The sequence below is a fragment of the Poecilia formosa genome, unplaced genomic scaffold, assembly GCF_000485575.1.
Source record: "Poecilia formosa unplaced genomic scaffold, Poecilia_formosa-5.1.2 Scaffold353, whole genome shotgun sequence".
In the NCBI taxonomy this organism is placed as follows: Eukaryota; Metazoa; Chordata; class Actinopteri; order Cyprinodontiformes; family Poeciliidae; genus Poecilia; species Poecilia formosa.
This window is the reverse complement of record NW_006800292.1, coordinates 256,929-269,374: the sequence shown is the minus strand read 5'-3', so window position 1 is coordinate 269,374 and position 12,446 is coordinate 256,929. Positions and strand designations below refer to the sequence as shown.

The following is a 12,446-nucleotide window of genomic DNA, read 5'->3' as shown; positions in this document are numbered from 1 at the left end:
AGCTGTATCAGTCACTAGAAAGCAGGGCTGCAACTAATTATTATTTTTGTAATTGATTATTCTGACAATTAAGTCAATCTTATTTATATAGTACATTTCATCAATAAGGCAGTTCAAAGTGCTTTACATCATAAAAACATTACAGTATACCATCATCAATTATGAAACAAGTAACAAACATTACATGCTGTCAAATGTCATTATCAGAATCATCAATCAAACACACATCAGATATGTTGATCAGTGTTTCAGTTGTAACTAATCGAAGGCAACTAAACATGTGGGGTTTTTTAAAGGAACTTGGCGTCTCAGAGGTTTTGTCGTTTTCTGGACGCTTACTTGTGGGGGAAAAAAAAGACAATTTACATTTATCCACTACTTTTGCTTTGTCTGTTGATTCAATCCCAATAAAACACATGAAAGTTTGTGGTTGTCACATAAGAAATGTTGAGAAGTACAAGGCGTATCAATGCAAGGTTTGTTCGACTTGGGCCTGTACTGTCCCTGACTTTTGTCCAGTTTGAAAACTTCTTAGCAAAACAATTTAAACTGAACTCACTGCACTGATTAAAAATGCTTCTTCAATGCCAGTTCTCAGTACGACTCCTGTTTTTAAGGCTGTCGAGTGCCAAGCCCACAGCTCCCATTATACTGGACGGGAAGAGAACGTCAGACGATGAGGAGGACGAAGACGAACAGTTCCTGGTGATGGAGGCCGTCACCCCACATCCAGATTCTCCTAAAACAGAGAGAGTGGGTGACATGATCATTCATGGTTATGATTGTGAAGTTAAAGTCCAGAAATGATCAGCAATATTTGTTTATGACAGGAAGCTGCACATGAACTCGACGCTGATGAAAAACACGGTGAATGTTTTAACTTCTTCAGCTCTTGAAGAATTACAAACTTTTTGCTTTTCGAAGCTGAATTTTGTCCTCTAATGCAGGTGGACTCGTGAAAAAGATCCTTGAAACAAAGAAGGACTACGAGCTGACTCTGTCCTCGTCAAAGTCTAAAGAACAGGTTTGTAATTCAAACATTTAATTTTCCAGATGTCCACTAGAGGGCAGTATTAGCCAAGTTCTGTCTGGACCAGTCCTGTGAGCCTTTTCTTTCTGGGAACCCTATTTTAACCACAGGCCCTGGTGCAACACTGGCTTTTATAAAAAAAAAAGATGTAAACAAATGGAGTGAGGAGGTGGAGGTGTAATTGCGGTGCCTCTAAACCACAAAAATGTTCCCTTTCAGTGAAGGTGAAGGGCTAATAACCATGCAAGCAGCCATGGCCCCTTGCAGACCACACACACTATTGATCCACACATCTAGATGTCTGGAGCAAAAATGAGTTGTTTGGAACATTTCTGTTATTTGAAATTGTTCAGCTTAGCAAGGTTCTCTGCTCAATTAGGAAGCATCGTAAAGCATGTGGGAGAAAGATTTTAGAGCATTTGTTTTTTTGTTTTTTTTGTTTGTTTTTTTTTCTTTTTTAAATCCTAATGGATTCTAAGTCCATGTAGCTAAATTTAGTCTTTATTTACAGACCTAGTAAAGATGCATAGAAAGCCTTCAACTAAATGTAATGCAACAGGATAGTCTCACAGTGAAACAGCTGGAAAATTCAAACTTTAATTTTGTTACATATATCAATAAGGAAGGAAATCACACATGAAATAACAAAGTCAGATCTTTGAATATTTCTTGTTACATAATCTCTCTAGATCCCATGTTCTTCCTTATTTCTTTAGCTCAACTCAACGGTTTTGTTCCGGTGAAACATTTCTGTGTTAATTCATTTTAATTTCCAATCTGCTGAACCATGCCCACAGCATCATAGATCCTCTACCCTGCTAAATGGTGCGTTTCTACTTAAGTTTTGTTAAAAAGCTTGATCTTAGACTCATGTGATCCAAACCCAAAGCTCCAACAGCGTTGATCAAACTCCACGTTTATGTTAGAGTGAAAACGCCTCTTCCTGATATTGTTCCCACGCAGATGGCTGATATGTATAAAGGCTCTTGTCCAGACCAGTGATCTGTGTCACGTGGTATTTATAGATTCTCCCTGTATGATAGTCTTGAGCAGCAATATCACCATATTGGGATGAAAATAAATGCAATCAAAAAGAAAATAATATAAAAATATTTTTATGTTATTTTTATATCATAAGTCACCATCTTATTTCTATTTTTTAGGTTTCAAAAATAAATATTAAACTTTCGGAAAAAGAGGTTAACATCTTTCCTTCCTAAGAATGTCTGTATTTATGGAAAATTGTGGAAATCCTATGCTGATTTTTCCATTACAAACATAGATTTTTTTTTTTTTACAAGGTTTTTAAAAGGTTTACATAAAAAAAAAACTATTTCTACATTTATTAAGAGTGACTTTTTGCTCTGAAACTGCAAGGCTGAGAGGGGACGTAGCCAGCTGTGGAAGCAGTCAGGGCTGCTCAAAAGGGAACAATGCAGCAGCTGTAACACCGCAAGACATTTTCCCGGAACATTTCTGACACTGCTTGATATTCATTGTAAGTTACAAGAGAAATAGATTTGTGGTCGCTGCGCCCATCACTCTTAGTGACCACAAAGTACAGATTTAATCTCACAACCAATGATTTTCCTTTCTTGACAGTGTGAAAGTGATGGAAACCAGAAATATAGAATAAACATCCTAAATTTTAGTTTTCCAGTGGTTATTGGACAGAAGATTATATCTTTCTGTCATTCTGCTCTTTATGGAGTAACAGAAATATATGAAGTCGATGCAAACAAGACGTAATTGAGCTTCAGCCACTTTGTGCAAAGCGTGAAGATTAGTGATTCAACTCCATCTGTGTCTTTGTCAGAATCTAAGTGAGCACAACAACGGTGCAGGTAATCACAGACAACCTGGCACAGGTGTATGAAATTTATTAGAGCCACAAAAAAGTCACACCACAGCAAATTTTCCTGGACAATAAATTGAAAAATAAACTTTCACACAATAAAAAATTAGCTAAGCGTATCAATAACCACTAACAGAAGGACATATAGCAAAAATAAAACAACCAATATTAGGGAAAACTAGCAGAAAAAAGTGGCAGACGGTAACGTAGCAACAGCACGAGAGAAAACATGACAGATATTTTATATATTATGGTGACTTTAGGTGGTTAAACAGTTATTTGTGACTATCTGCTGGCATAGTACCAGCAACAGCAAGAATTACCTTGATAAGAAAGTTCATTGGGCTCCTTCAGTTTTCACACCATGACTGGTCATGTTTTTCCATTTTTAAACAGCCAAATTAATGTAGTCTGTAGTGATTTTTGAAATATTTAATATAAATATGAAATGTAATTTAAAAAAATATAATTAAAAAAAAAACTTTCGTTTTTTTTTGGTTCCAGTAATTGTGGCGTAAGATTTTGTTAAATAATAAATAAATAAATGAATTGCTAACACAGAAGAAATAAGATTTCTTTTGTTTATATTAATGAAGGCCTATTGTCCTATTGCTAGCACTGTTTAGATTCCCCTCTGTACGCCAGAGAAAGTGCTCTTTCATCAATATTTGGAGTTTAAAAGCGTTTGAAGCTTACAGTTTGGTCTGAGCTCCGCGGTGTGAGGCGGTGTATGCTGTCTGAGTTGGGTGGTCCCCTTCACTGGAGCATGATGCCCTGCATCCCATCCTAGCTGACCACCCTGGCTGTGATGGATGAAGTGTTTTGAGCTGTCACTCATGCAGAAAGGCCGCTGATCTATTTCTTCCTAACAGCGACCTCAGACAGCATCACTCGTAACTCGCAGCTGAAGCCAGCGAAGCTTAGCCAGCGGTAAACTGAAACTGCTCATCGGAAATTTATGGACTCAGGATTGAAAAGTTGTGTGTTAAATGTTGTTTATGTGCAGCTCACGACCTCAATTGTAAGTTCAAACTCATACAGACAAAGCAGCTCTTTGAGTAACATGAGCACAGCTTTCTGGAGATTATCCTAATTTCCTCAATTTTTAGGGCCTTCAGGCCTTGGTTTCACAGTGTTGTGCCTGGTCTGAAGGTCCAGCTTGCTGCAGGTACGTCCATTTATAGGAGCCGGTTGTTTAGGCCATCCCTCAGCCACTGCTGGCCTTGCTTCGTCAGCTGTATAAAGAACTATAATGACTTCCTTCCTGACATGAAAAAGCATCGAGGTCAGCCTAATGGACCTCTGCCTTTCCTTTTTTATATTGTAATCATAGTGAAACACAAAAATGTAAACTCTGAGCGTCCCCTTTGCTCTTTGATTTAACTGATTTATTTCTAAAATGCTGATGTTTACAGAATATGTACGTCTAACTAAATGTAGGCCTTTATTTTATTTATTCCATTTGTGTCATTAGAAAACCCCTTAAGTTTAAACAGTTGCCTGGTTATATTTTCCTCTTGCTCCTTCACTGTATGGGTAGCTGGAGGATAGTCAGTATATTTATGGGTTGACCCTCATCACGACCCCTCAGCAGCCGTGTATATTATTCCAAGATAGTTCTCCTTTTATTTTGACACAGTTTGCCCTTTGCTACAGCTGCGTTTTCATTGGAATTTTTTTGTATTCTTCTTTTTTTTCTTTTTAATTGCCTCTCTCCACTGGTTCTTTACCCCATCAAATTAGCCTTGATGAAGGTCTACAATGTATAAATAAACGGTGTGGCATACAAATGGATGGCTGTTGAGTGAGAGTCACGGAGGAGAAGGGCCAGGATACTCTCTACTGGATTGTCAAGAAAATAAATACCCCTCTCTGCAGACCTCTGTGTCTTCATAAACATCCAGGTTTTTTATGTGGAACCATGAGGAAATGACCCAGTGGTATTGGATTTTTGAGGGGCGATATTGACTTGCTGAAGAATTGTTTTCTGCTATAGACAAACCTACTTCAAATCTCTTTAGTTTTTCTCTTTTTTGCTTTTTGTTTCTTTAGATCGTTTCTCTCGTTTGAGAGCTTCATAGTTTGGGATTAGTTAAGAGATTCCTTGTTCACCCCAGATGTCAAAAGGTTGATCTTCATCGTCTCCCCAGGGGGCTACTGTGACCTTAGAACAACATCCTGTAACCTCAGTGCTCCTTTCCTCACTTCACTGGCTCTGAGCTATTTTCATTATCCAGTTAGCTTTTTTTATTAACACATGGCACATAAACAACACTCTGAGATCCTTTGAAATTAGTTTTCTTCAGGATAAAAACTCTTTAGCTCAAAATTACACTAGCAGCAAAAATAAGATGCTCCTACTTGCTCCTGAAGTTATAACACATGGTTTGCACTTCCTTCATCAGCTGTGATGATCTTAAACTGCCCGAACTTAATTTTGCCACATGCTCTTCATTTGTAAACTTTATTGCTTTTCCATTGTTTTCCCACCCTTGTACTTGGGTTAAACTCAAGAGACATGTCATCATCTTTATGCCCAAGGGAACCCAGGAGCGATGCTGCTGCATTGGGAACGCCAAACTCAGGCATCAGTACAGAGCCCAATGGCCACCCAACAAAAGTATTGATAGCAAAATCTCCAGCTCAAATATGAGTTCCTAAAGTGAAGATTGATGTAGCGATTTATCCTGTGGTGAGAAGAAAGTCAAGAAAAAATGTATCTGAGAGCAGTAGCTCGGAAAACTAACAAACTGACTTCCTACAGAGTGACTTAAAATCACCATAGTGTATCCAGGTTGCGTGTAATTGACCACAGTTGTAAATAACCGCTTGCGACAGTGGTTATAGAGTTTAGCACAGTGAAATTCTATCAACTTTCTGACAAACATTATAGTTTTGCCTCTGGCTCTGACCAACATTCTCACTCTCATGTACACAGACATGCTTGAGAACCTTCTGCACTGAAACTTGCAACTCAGTGATTGTGTAAGTCTCATTTTTCTCCACTTCATCCAGTCTGTATTTTACTTGAGGGTTCACCTGCTTTAAAGTAATGTTGATTTCAAAACGTTACTCTGAGGTGGCAGTCACCACACACACATCATTTCATTAAGTTTCCAGCAAATACTTTCTTCCTTGACTTTCTTATTTAAGAACACATGCTGTCCTGCGGGGTGCGTTTTAAAAATTGCCTATCATCTAAAGTGTGATAATAAATTCACTTTAAATGACAATAATTAGAAAACATAAATGAATGGTTGTGTGCAGTTTAAATTACTCTAAATGAACGTTTTCTCTAATTTTTTTTGTTTTCCCAGCTAATGGTACCCTAAAGGTTGCTGTAGCGTCAACATTTTTCTCTGCTTGAAAGCCATTTTTCCTGTCAAAGAGTCTTTGTAGAATGTTTTTCTTTCTCCCAGAAAATCCCCAAAAGCAGTCCATAAATCACATTTTCAGGACATATTTCCTCGTGAAGCAAATTAGGCATGTGATGACAGGAGGAATTTCCTATTGAATTGTACATCTTGTGTTATACAGTTCCCCTGGAAAAGACGTGGTAAAAAAAAAAGCTTAAAATAAACTCATTTTGTCGTCTCACGCTGAAAGCTCCAGAATAATCCAAGCTTGGTTTTGGCACATTTATTCCGTTGGGGAAATAATTGTTTCAAGATAACTGGTGCAACACTTATTGGCATCACTAACAACTCATATAAAATTAATGTAACCGGATTATTTTTTATAGACATGCTTTGCTTTTTTTAACTTGATCTGTATTTCTGACCTTGGTGCCCTGTTTCCTTGAAGTTTAAATGTGGCATAAGACATTTTAGCTACTGTTTAAAATGAGGAAGACATGAGAAGTAGTCATTTACACTAGTAAAATGTGTTAGTCTAGATGAGTGAGGAAAAGAAAAATGGATCCTGATCCATACTAATAATTTTTGAAAGTCAATCTGCTGGTGTTTCCTTAGATTGAAAACTTTTTTTTTTTTTTTACTGATTTGAACAATAAATCCAACTTGACTGCACTATTTGATAACTAGGATTAATTGGAACTTATGTATGATTTGATTGAATTGTTTTGCTAAAAAGTGCCTCAAGATGACATGTTCTGAATTGACTCCATACAAATAAATTGAATTGTATCCAGTCAGAATGTCACAAACACAGATATTGTTCTACTATAAAACTTACCTGTAATTTACTGACTGATTTATTTTTATAGTGTTTAATAACATCCAATTAAGGTGACAGAGGCACTTTACTGTAAACGTCACAGTAAAAATCACATTACAAGAAAGAAAACGTGTAATAAAATATATTGCCACGCTACATTTGTCTAGTAGTGAAGAATTGTGCAGCATTTATTGATGAAGTCATTGGAGAAGGAGAAAAAATTGCCCACAACAGCATAACTCCAGACATTGCTCAGAATAGGTAGTTTTGGGGGTTTGCAAACACAATCAGTTAGTTTATTTTTATTTGTATATGCCTAGTTTGTATCAAATCTTTTTTCTCCCAGCAATATGATATTTCCCATCTCCAGTACAGTGGAGGATCTGTCATACTGTGGGCTGTTTCTCTTCCAAAAGCCACGGGTGCCTTGTTAGAAAAATCTCATTATGAACTGTTTGGGGTTCAATTTTTCAAAAAAATAATTTCAGTTTGAGATTATCCATTCACAAGTTGAGTTAACTGTAAGGCACTTTAGACATTTTTACCATTTTTGTTTTGTTTTAATTCATACCTAAGCACTAAAATGTACCATGTTTCCCTCTTGTGTCACCGCATCCAAGTACTGATCTCTAGTCTTGATGAGAAAAAGGAAAAACTCAGGGTGCACAGGTCTCACAGACCCCGACAGAGGCTTACATGGCGCTGTGATTTACATCTACCAAGACGCACTGAGCACGATCAAGAGGTTATGTTTTCACACCAAGTTTTTTATTTTCCAGCAGAGATTCAGAGGAGGGGGAGTTCAGAGTTTGGGGTGGAGTTGAAACGCCAAACAGACTGAAGCCGCGGGTCCCGTCTGGGGCCCTGTAGACCTAAAACCACAGCTAGACCGAATGAGGCATAGAGTGTTTGTGTAGCTGCAGGGTTCGCGGCGCCCAGTGGAAAGCCACCCACCTTGCTGGGGGACCACTGGGCTCAGACTTTGCAGCCCTCACACTCATGAGTCCCAGTGAAAGCGTGAGGCCGTTGGAAGCCTGTACGTGCTTCCTAAAAGAGACTGAAGCAGCAGTGTTGTTTGATGTCGATGCTGCAGTGTGGTCCTGTCTGCTGAGGCTTGCTCAGGTTAGTTACTGAAGCTGTCTGGTTTAAGGAGGAGGAGAGATGGCTTGATAAGGATTTCTGATTTCCTGCTATGACCCAACCAACATCTTTGACACCTTAGTTTACACCCTGTGTCAGTCTGAATTCTGCACTCTAATAGAGACAGGTGTGGAGCCAAACAATTCAGGGTCTTGGTTGGACTTGAAAGGAGGCATAAAGTGTAGCTGTTGTTACTCAGTACTGTGGTAAAATAACCCCACTGCCACAGCCTGTTACTAACATAAACAAGACCAAGACTGCAGGTGGGGGTTATGTGTGTTCATCTCGGTCTGCAGTGGGTGTTTGTAAGTAGGTGTGTGTGCGTGACTTTAACTTTGCATTGCTTTCACATCACATACACACCTACAGGTCTTCCAAAGTCCAGCTGAGCAAACATCCTCAGGTTTGCTCTGTGAGAAGGGAGTTCCCTCCCCCCCTTCTCACCATTAAGGAACTGGGTGTAATTGGGATACACCACACACCATGGACTGGAAACCTTCAACAACCAGTCCACTCCATTGGCCAACAGCATGTTTGATCTTTATATATACAGCTAGCTTGGTAGAATTCCTTAATAAGTTTGACCTTGAAGTCGCAAAGCCACAAAATCCAACCATGCTTTGGTTCTGGTTCTGGTTCTGGCTTTAGAGGCTGTGCTGGCAAAGAGACTTTTATGTTTTGGTCTAAAGGAACAAGAATTTTTTTCTCTCTTCTTTTAGCTGCCTACATAAACTACTGTGTGTTATTAAGCCACGTCATAGAGAAACATTTTCTTCATTGGTCTTTTAAAACTTCTCAGCTTAAGGCAACTAAATTTCCTGAAGAAGTGTGTGACCCGACAGGTCGGCTATGGTAAAATCAAACATTCATGATTGTTTTTGTTTTCTGTTTGAAGTAATGAGGGGAATACACATTCTAACTTATTGAAGACATTTCTGTAAGTCTTGTCTAAATCCTTGGTTTACCAGTTGTCTACAAAGATAGATGTTGCCATTTTCCACTGGCACTTAGCAGCACAGCTCAACTCAATTCTACTCTATTTGTGTGGTTTCCAATTGCAGCTGAGTAGCAGCTCTAGTGGGTGGGGTTGTCATGTAGTTGGGTGGTCCAAATCCAAATCAAAGCTGTTTTTTTTTTCTCTAAACTTCCCAAATTGCATCAGTCAGAAATCAGAAATTCACGTTAAATCAACGGATTAGCATGCTTTTTTGACCTAATGTATAATTATGAGTTTATTGCACATTTTTTGCAAAAAATTATTCAAAAACATTGGGTTTAAGTGATGCTAAATCCCACCTGCAGGAGGCAGTATTGAGTCTTCCATGATGTCAAATTATAGTCTGTAATAAATATGGTAAGTAAAAAAGAATTATTGTGAATATTTCTAAACTAGCTCCACAAAATCAGTGATTTTGATTAACAAGTTGCTAAATCAGTAAAATGTTTTGCAACTGATCCAGATGTTTAGTATATTTTTATTTTAATTTTAAGATATACTCATTGAATGCAGAGATGGCTTTATACTAATTTTTTAACATTTTTTTAACAGTTCTATGGGTTTAATCAATAAATTCTGGCACAACTGGTCTTAATGTGGCCCAAAATAAAAATGAGTTTGACACCCTGCTGTGAAGATTGAACTGGTACCATGTAACCAATACCAGTGGAAAACTCTAAGTAGAGCCCAGTCAACCCAAACTGAGAAGGAGCTAATGGAAAAAGTTCCTTGAAAAATTGTTCATAACCTTTTTAATGTTGTCATATTTCAATGAATTTCCTGACAGACTAACACAAAGCAGTTCATAATTGTGATGTGGTAGAATATGATGCACGCTTTCCATAGTTTTTTTCCAAACCCGAAACGTGTGGCGCTTCCAAAAATACTGTTATTCACACCAACAGTGTTTGCTATGACTGTAAGTTCATCATCCCCGTTTCCATGCTCAAAATCTCATCAAACCTCACTTTCAGAACTTGGTGTCCGAAACAGCTCGTAAAAAAGATCGGGAAATGGTGATGAGGGAGATCGACCGGCTTCGCTCCTCCATCCAGATGGTGTGTCGGAGTTCCTTACCGCTTGGAAAGATCATGGACTACATCCAGGAGGACGTGGACGCCATGCAGGCTGAGCTGCAAAGCTGGCGGCGGGAGAATAAGGAGCACGCTCAGGCTTTGCTGCAGGAGCAGAGGTTGGCTTGAGGCAGACACTCATGCTTTTCTTGTTTTTATTAAAACATCAGTTTGACATCATGTTAATTTATCCTGCAGAGGGAGGTGGGATATTTTAACAAAAGAAACGTGGCTCAAATATATTCGTTTCTTCATGGTTCCATGTCCAGCTGCCAAGACATTGTTTATGTTTAGGGTTTTGTCTTTAATCTAGTCAGATCAGAACTGATAAGTTTCTACAACCTGTTGTAACCTGTTTGCTGGTTATTATAGATGAGCCACTGATTGCAGTAAATACTGTTCTCCTCTCGTCCGTCAGGATAACGGACCGGGTCGTGGAGCCTCTCAACGCCGAGCTAGTCGAGCTGGACCAGCTTATTAAGGACCAGCAGGATAAAATTTGTGCTGTGAAGTCCAATATACTGAAGAATGATGAGAAGATCCAGAAGATGGTAACTGGGATCAACTTTTCCTCCAGAACCTGAGTGTATAAACTGGATAAGAAAAAAAAATGCACTCTAAACATTTAAAGATGAGCTGTATAGATTAAAGAGCTGCACTGTGTGCTACAGATCCTGTTTTCTGAGGTTTTTAGAATTAAATCAAATGGATCCACCTGGTTGTTTTAAATTGTGCCTTTGTTGCACGGATCTGTGCACAGCTTCTAACTTGGAGGTTTGTATGGATTGGTTTATGGTAGCAGCGCTAGCTCCATACAGGAAAATATCTTTGTTGTTTCAGTAAGTAATTGACTGCAAGTAGGTTTTCTGGTCTTTTTCAGCTTTCATTTTATTTTCAGCATTTATCTTTATTAATCTAATTAAACTGACACAGTTTTAGCCTAATTCACGTTCTTTAGCTTCTTTGTCTCTGATCATCTGTCCTCTCACCCCTTAAGATCCCATCGACGTGGTTTTCAGAAAGCATTTTCATTCTCTCGTCTACTTTTGATGCACTGCTGCACTTTGTTATTCTCTTTTTAAACAGTAAAGGGGAAAAGATGCTTTTTGTAAACTTGGCAGCTAAAGAAACTCCACTTTCTGTCATGGATGAACACCAGAACTTCCTGGTTTTGCCACTTCAAGTAAAGAAACACATTGAATGTAGCAGTGAGCACAGAACAGACCTGATTTATGAATTTAAAAAGAAACTAGAAGGATTACATTTTGCTCCTGTTACGGCCGTATGAACTGTACAATTAGGCTGTCCTTGATATTGTTAACAAAAATATTTAGTTTTAGCCTATATGTGGATTCATTATGGTTACATTAGTGTTCTTGCATTGTGATGTATGTCCTGAAAGAAAAGGCAATATCAGCATAATATTTTGAATGAGACTTTGAGTTACTCTGAAAAGTTACAGAGGAACATTTTGATTGATTATAAATATTATCTTCAGGAGAATAATAATTCCATAACTTATTTTTTTTTTTTTCTGAATAAATTTCCCCAATCTGGATTTGGTTTGGTTGAATGTTTCTAAAAGGTTCAGTGTGAGATAACTTCAAGATTTTGACATGTTTACCAAATGGGCGATGTGATCACTTATCTGAAAAAATCTGACATCTAATTATATAATTATACATTTATGCCATGGCCTAATATTCATATAGCTCGAGGACAAATGGACAGTGCTGATTTATCTTTTTAAATTTAAGCGTACAGCATGCGACTGTATTAAAGGCACATTTTCTGTTACTGCTCGGGAAAAGGAAACACTACATTTACATAAGCTCTTTATAGACACAACAATGCAACAACAGCTATTAGGTGAAGACTCAGCAGTCAAACTACACAAACGGGTCAGACTTTGTTTTTATAGCACCATTTTGTGACGTCCTTCCAAAATAAAACAGAAACGTCCAGGAGTTTTAGTCAGAGAGCGTCTCAGAGGGAAAACCGATAACGTGGGGACCTGTATATTACTCATAATTACTACATTCACTGTACACTGTTTGTTACACTCTCTCAGTTTACCTTTCAACTGTACATAATGTATATGTTGAGATTGTATCATAGATTAAATGACTATATAATTTTGTAGTGGAGTGAAATAAACGATCACATTGCAGTAAA

At 38.0% G+C, this 12,446-nt stretch overlaps 1 protein-coding gene across 8 annotated transcripts in view; it reads left to right on the top strand.

Annotated features, from left to right (window-relative positions):
- The window catches only part of traf3ip1 (TNF receptor-associated factor 3 interacting protein 1), a 21,435-nt gene extending 8,989 nt beyond the window's left edge, over positions 1-12,446 (top strand). For all 8 annotated transcript variants that reach the window (XM_016662013.1, XM_016662011.1, XM_016662009.1 and 5 more), the window contains 5 exons: positions 618-753; positions 831-867; positions 948-1,024; positions 10,173-10,390; positions 10,690-12,446. In XM_016662013.1, the coding sequence (XP_016517499.1) occupies positions 618-753; positions 831-867; positions 948-1,024; positions 10,173-10,390; positions 10,690-10,855 (634 nt within the window). In that variant the 3' untranslated portion in view covers positions 10,856-12,446. The remainder of the gene's footprint in view (positions 1-617; positions 754-830; positions 868-947; positions 1,025-10,172; positions 10,391-10,689) is intronic.